General features: G+C 32.3%; 1 protein-coding gene across 1 annotated transcript; it reads left to right on the forward strand.

Moving 5' to 3' along the window:
* Positions 1-5,901: 5,901 nt before the first annotated feature.
* Positions 5,902-7,077, forward strand: LOC127098404 (early light-induced protein, chloroplastic-like). Its single transcript, XM_051036993.1, has 3 exons — positions 5,902-6,207; positions 6,328-6,423; positions 6,543-7,077. The coding sequence occupies exons 1-3, from the start codon at positions 6,058-6,060 to the stop codon at positions 6,885-6,887; spliced, it is 591 nt and encodes a 196-aa protein (XP_050892950.1). The 5' UTR covers positions 5,902-6,057; the 3' UTR covers positions 6,888-7,077.
* Positions 7,078-7,701: the final 624 nt, after the last annotated feature.

The following is a 7,701-nucleotide window of genomic DNA, read 5'->3' on the forward strand; positions in this document are numbered from 1 at the left end:
TAGTTTTTGTTTAATGTTTTTTATGCTAAATGCTTCTTTGTATCTTTATCCTTTTAATATCAATGGTAATTCCTTTTCTCGTTTCTACTATATTTTCTTTATATTTTTGATCGATGACACACAAGGAGAATAATATATGTGATTTTGATATACTTATTTTCCTTTCTAATCCCAAACATCTAACTATAACATTTTTTTTGACATCTGACTCTGATATTCTGAATGATCTGTGAACTTTGAAAAAGTTCACCAATGTTACTAAGAATTTTTAGTTAACTAGGTTATCCATAACTTAGTTTCATAAATAAGAATCATATATATGACTTTCTAACCAAACTCTCATATAAGCCAAATTCTAAAGGAATCAATATTTTCTAACCAGTCTAATATGCTTCATCAAGCTCTGATTAAACCAAGCTTAAATGCTTAACCATACTCTGGTACAAGGCATACAAGACAAATTCTTGATAACCAGGCTTTCTGATACAAAGCAAATTCTGATACAAGGAATCAATAAATTTAAATCAGAATCTCGTATAGGGAAGTTCTTACTTTCATGCTGATTGAAATTTTTTATGTATTAAAATTATTTTGAGTCTTAAACTCAGAGAGAGCTTGCGAACCTCACTCTGAAAATTTAAGTTGAGAAATATTTTTGAAAGTATAAAACTCGGGGGGGGGGGGGGGGGGGGGGGGGGGGGAGGCTTACAAGCCTCACTTTGATATGATTTTATGTGATTAAACCAAGTTAAAATTATTCATCAAAATATATGATTTTGTCATCATAAAAAAGGGGCAGATTGTAAGAACACGATTTGGTTATGCATCTGGCCTTATGTTTTGATAATAATAATATATAGATTCATAAACAAAAATTTTGTGCACTAATGGTTTTGTTAAGTTTGCAGATACTAGATATAAGTTCTGACTCTGAAGAAGTGACGTGTGACGTCATTAGACTATGAACCTAGTGCACTCTGACTCTGAGATATGCGTTATACAAATATAATTAAGCTCTAGATTATTCTACTCAACGCTTCTGAACATTGCTCATCCAAAGCTTTAGTTTATGACTCTGATAAGAGAAGCCTCTGACATTGTCAAGCTTTGAAGTCTTGCGCTCAACAACTCTAATGAACAATGTCACCAAACTATGGATCAAGACTCTGAAGACCAACATTCTGAAGACTCTCAAAACTAAGTTCTGAAGACTCTAAAGACTCTCTCTCATATAGACTTTGATTCTTCTTTTATGCATGCTTCATCAACTCTCTACCTGAAGCCCCTGAATAATTGAATATAAGATTAAAAAGTTTTACGTGAGATAATAATACACAATACAAGATCAATATTCTTTCCACTACACTGATTTTATGGGAAAGGGACTGTACTATCGTACCATTGTGTCTCCCATTTTCACAGACTGTTATGCAAGGATACAACTACATTTGTGAATTCCATTTCTACCCTTCAATGGATCATTTCATTGCCTATATAAAGGAGTCTTGGAAGAATGGAACAGTGCCAACACTAAGAGAATATCTTCTATGTGAACGTTGCATACTATGAATAATTTGAGAGAAAGGAAAACAAACACACAAGGAACTTTTGTTCATACACTTTCATTAGAAAATATTTCAGTGTGTAAATCTTTGTAATACATTTGTGTAATATGCTTTCTTAGAAGCGATATTGTAATACACTTTATTTGTCAACTTTTGAGTGTAGTTCCTTAAGAGACTAGGATAAATTCAGAATTTCTCAAGAAGACATTGACGGTTAGTCTTTGTGGTTGTAATCAAGTTTGGTTATAGTGGATTAAGTCCCTGTGATAAGGCGAAATCACCTTGACGGATGGATTGGAGGTAGCTTTGTTAACAGTGAACCAGGATAAAAATATTTGTATTCATTATTTTTATTCTAAGTTCTCTCCTTGTTGTTTTGGGTAGAAAAATAATTTCATTCTAAAAACCCAATTCAAACCCCCTTTCTTTTGTTTTCGTTACCTTCAGGAATGTCAAACAATCTCAATGTTTTTTTCTTTATCAAGTTGAGCAGGAATATGTGCAATATTATTGGACGATTTTGTTGGACTTGAGACTTCAGACACAAGAGGCAGGTGAATTGTGTGGTTCAGAAAAATATGGTTTTGAAAATCTTTGGGAAATAAAATCATTGTTTAAAAACATTTTAAATAATTCGCAGCGAAAAAAATAATTTGCAGAAAAATAAATAGTAGAAAAACAAAGAGTTAAGGGAAATAGATGAACACCATGATGTATAGAGGTTCATTCAAATAATAAAATGACTTAGTCATCTCCCAAAGAATTGATCTTAAGAGTATTCAATAAACGTTGAGAGATTTTAGTTGGAAAAGACCCACGAACCCTCTTATACAAGGAAAAGATGGTTGGCATCTAATTAAATAACACAAGGCTTCGGAAAATAGCAGTTTGAGTCTTCTCTTCCAAATGGTGAATCGAGACGGTTAGTACTTTATTCACACGTTATATTGAAGCGGTTAGCCTTATCTCCAAAAATGATGACCTTGGAGCGGTTAACCTTCAAATTCCTAAACCCTGCAAGATTTTATACGGGATGAGCTCACAAATCTTAACCTTGGTTTTATAAGGGTTGCCCAATAACCTGTGAGATTTTAATACCAGACTAATCTCTAAACTACCAAGATTCTAATTTCGGGTTGAGCTTGAACCTAATGTTGGCTTTATACTGGACTAACCAAGAACTTGATGAAAGCTTTTATATGGGTTGTACTTTCGAACCTAAACGGAGACTGAATCACATAATCCCCAAACCAAATTTTTAATAGGTTTAGATTCTAACCATAACAAATCCATAAATGGATGATATTCAGTCAAGGTGTATACAAAATATTTCCTTGGTGAATTTACAATTCCACCATTCCAGAATTACCGAATATCCTCACTCACAAAACGACTTTTCTCACAAAGGCACTATGGTTAAATATATTAGTGACAAAAAGTAAACTAAATGTTTAGAGAGAGGGAGAGAGTGAGTTATGTCAAAACACGATTCTGGATGAAATGAAATGAGGGAAAAGACCTCTATTTATAGACTAGAGGTTGCCTCAAAAAGGAATTTCAAATAAATTCATTTTATGACAATCTAATCGATTGACACATGTTTACAATCAATTAGAAGGTTCCATATAATTGTTTGTAAGTATAAAAAGAAAGGAAAGATATCTAGTCGTTGCACATCATTAAAGCATTTTCTTAATCGCCAGGGACTCAATTTTTAACTGAGCTAATCGATTGGACAAAAGTTATAATCAATCAGATAAGTCAACATTTTACCTATAACTATTTTGATAGTTCCTAACTCATCTGTCACAACTTCAAGATGCTTTTGAAGATATTTTATTTGGTAAAAAATAGTTTGAAAATATAATTTAGTGTGTGTGTGTGCTTTAGCCATGTGCTTTTACGATAAAATCCTTTTGCTTTATAATTTGTTCACTCACTAATAAATTATGAGGGTCCTTAGTACTTCAAGAATTTGCCAGAGGCTTTATCTTTTGTAGAAACTTGCTTGAGTAGCTTGAGATAAGGATGTAGTTACATTCCATTTGATTGCCATCATTATATAGTCAAGTCCATCAAAACCTAATACTTAAGTTTGCATCATTATCTGCTTATCCGTTCATGCTTGACTTATTATAAGACATTAGTTATCATCATCAAAAGTTGATGTCATTGTTAAAAGCATATCACCTGCAAAATAAGGTTTGATATTCCCCATATTTTTGATGATGATAACACATCTCTTAGGGGAGGTGGTAAAATAAAACAATACATATATATTTGGAGTGATAAAACTCCCCTTGAGAATATACTTCTCCCCCTTTATCAAAATCAAAAAGACGGGTAAAATTGCATTGCAAAGATACACATGCAAACACAGTCACTTATGTCACATAGGTAAGGGAAAAACATCACTCATATTATTACTAAGAAATTCAAATTATAAAAGGGAAATTTTTAAGAAAGGAGAAAACACAATTTGTCACATAAGTAAGTTCATATATTATCATAAGTATCATCATCCTCTTAAGATCATTTTTTCATCTCTTTCACTTCTCTTGATATGCTTTGGAAAATTTCCCAAACTTGCTTTATGTCTATGTCTTCTGTCTCTTATGTTTCTTCTTCTTCTTCTTCTTCTTCTTCCCAATTGTCCCTCAGTTCTTCATATTTTATGTTGATCTTAATGTTTCTGAGACTGGTATAATCGGTTTTGTTGCTAGACGAGATTGATTTTTCTCTTAAAGTATCAATGTTGAAAGTTATTAGTATTTTTGTAATCATTGCCCCATATGGAAGATCTGCTGAAGGTTTCTCTCTTGAGTGAGACATGTGATAAAATACTCCATCCACCCAGTTTGTTGGAATGTTTTGCATGAGGAGCCAAAAAGGGACCATATCATCTTTGATAACATAGTCGATATTGATGTTTCTTGGGAACAAGATTCTTGTCAAGAGATAGTGAAAAATTCATATTTTTGGTTTTAGTAAGATTGTTTTGAAAGGAAATTTTCTTTTCTCCATGGGATTATTTACAATATAGTTTAGGGCTACATTCCATTTGATGCTTTTGAATTCTAAGGGTTTTTCAGATTTGTAGGATGGTTCCTAGGAAGGTATTTCAAACATTCTTCCAAACCATTCTCTATGGATTATTATCTTCACATTTTCACTGACTAACCATACTTATAGCATATGCAATATCGAGTCTAGTGTGAGACAAGTAAATTAGTTTCCCAATTAGACGTTGATACATTTCTTTATCTACTACAACATCTTCTTATGTATTACCCAATTTAAGATTTGGATTCATATGAACGCTCACAAGTTTATACACTGTTTTTCCTGTCTCTTTGAGTGAATTTGTAACATATTTTTTTGAGATATAAAATTGCCTTTTCAAAAATGTGTCACCTCGATTTCCAAGAAATACTTCATCTTTCCAATAGTTTTCATTTCAAACTCCTTGGTCAAACTCCCTAAATGCATGAATCAAAATATACATGAACCTAAGTCTTAAACATTCATTTTAGTGAGAAACTAATTTGTTATATATTTTTATTTTTATTTTTTATGTAAATAAAGTAATAAATTATATATATTATATATATATATATATATATATATATATATTATATATATATATATTATATATATATTCTTTCGGTTTCGTTATTAAATTGAGAGGTATATGATGTTAGTTTGAAAAATATAAAAAAAATAATGTTGGGGTTCGAATCCATAACAATTTAAATTAATCTTTCAATTATTTTTAAATCAATGGATAAAATTCTCATTTTTCATATCATCCTTCGTTACCTCGACATTATAACTGAAATAAAATCTATTTCACGTTCAATATGACATGTGTTATTTGGTGCAGTGGTATGCCATAATTCAAATAAACATTAATTAACTATTAAGTAAATTCAGTACCATATAATGTGATTTGGATAGAAAGCATAATTCATAGCTAGAGCTAAAATATGTCTTAAGATTGAAGTAAGAGTTTTAGGTTCTTTGGTTAACTAAGGATCACTTAGAACCACCAATTGTCATATGTAATGTATAGAGCAATAGAATATTCTAGACTATACCAAAGTAATACTAATAAAACAGTATAAGCAACCATTGAGGTCCTGAATGTACCACGTTTACAACCCCTCTTTGAACCTCAAAATTCCGTGTATAGCACTTTCTGGTTCTAACTTGACCCACGTTTGATGCTTTTACCATGTGTGGACAAATGAACCCCCGTGAACCAATTGCCCTTTAGAACCTTTTAACACACTACGTGGAATTTAAATATCCCTCACATTGTTTTCCAGTTTATTCTATATAAACAACATTCTTCAATGCTATACCTACCAACTTAACAATCTAAAGTGTAAGCATTCAGTTAGTGAGATTCATAAAGCTATTCATATCCTTCGAAATCACTTTAATTTATCTCATTTGTTAGTTTTGCATTAACATTAAGGAACTATTATCAATGGCTGTTTCATCATGTCAATCTATCATGTCAAGCTCTATGACCAACATTTCTACCAGATCTAGAGTTAACCAGTTTAGCAACATCCCTTCTGTCTACATTCCAACCTTCACAAGGAATGTTAGCCTCAAAGTTCGATCTATGGCTGAGGTAATTATGGTTTTTTCAAACATATTTTAAGGTTATATATATGTAGTATTTGCTTATGCATATGTAATATGTTTATGATTTAAGAATGATTAGTTGCTAATTACTTATTAAATTATTCAGGGAGAGCCGAAAGAGCAATCAAAGGTGCCTGTAGACCCGACTACACCAATTGCATCAACACCAACACCACAACCAGCCTACACTCGTCCACCAAAGGTGACCATAGTAACATATAATTGCTATTGTTTTTTCTGTTACCTTATTAATATGAAGCAAAGATTTTGGTCTGTATTAAAATGACTTTTTGACATATATAAATTATGATGAAATGGCAGATGAGCACAAAGTTTTCAGATTTGATGGCATTTAGTGGGCCAGCACCTGAAAGGATCAATGGAAGATTGGCTATGATTGGTTTTGTAGCAGCAATGGGGGTGGAGATAGCAAAAGGGCAGGGTTTGTCTGAACAATTATCTGGTGGTGGAGTTGCATGGTTCTTGGGGACAAGTGTGTTGTTGTCACTTGCTTCATTGATTCCATTTTCTCAAGGGGTTAGTGTGGAGTCTAAATCAAAGAGTATTATGTCCTCTGATGCAGAGCTTTGGAATGGAAGAATTGCAATGTTAGGTTTAGTTGCTTTAGCTTTCACAGAATTTGTTAAGGGTACATCCCTTGTGTAGTAAACTCGTTTGAATACGCAATCAAGGTCTATAGGATTTGTGGTTAGAATCAAATTTTGGAATTATTCATGTATATTCTTATGCAGTTACTCATTTGAGGAATTTCTTATGTACAAGCAAGAGAGTGTAATTAAACTCTCTTTATACTTAAAAAGACTTCCTTTAATATTCAACCCATAAAATTCTTGTACTTTTGGCTCATTTGTTGAATGCATGTGTTTTATTCTTTTTTTATACCATGTCTTATCATAGTTGTGTGAAACTATTTTGTTCCTATAGTATCAGGTCCAGTGCTTTGTGATTATCTGCTGCAGTAAATTGGTAAGGTGTCAGAAATGTAAGTACATTCTTAATATGTTGAATGATTGTGTGACAGTGTCCTTACACATTATAATACTACATAACTTTAAAATGGATCCGTCCTAGAATTATAGTTGATCAAAGTTGACATGATCCTAGAGACTTGAAATAGAGATGATCAGATCACACTTCAAGATATCTCCTAACATCTATCTTCCACAAGTGAACCTGCTACTTACTCATCTGCCATGAAAGACCCCAATTGACAATTTTCCCCTAATAAAAGAGCCATTAGCTGTTAATGGGTTTTTAAACTGAAGTTTTTAACCAATAGCACCATAGAATGTTATAAAGCACGCCTTGTTGCCAAGGGATTCAATCAAACAGAGGGTATAAATTATCATGAAAATTTCAGTCCAGTCATTAAAATGACTGCAATTAGGCTTCTTCTTTCTATAGCCTCTTCCAAAAATTGGCATTTACATCAGCCGGACATTAACACAACTTTTTACAT

The sequence above is a fragment of the Lathyrus oleraceus genome, chromosome 6 (assembly GCF_024323335.1).
Source record: "Lathyrus oleraceus cultivar Zhongwan6 chromosome 6, CAAS_Psat_ZW6_1.0, whole genome shotgun sequence".
Taxonomy (NCBI): domain Eukaryota; kingdom Viridiplantae; phylum Streptophyta; class Magnoliopsida; order Fabales; family Fabaceae; genus Lathyrus; species Lathyrus oleraceus.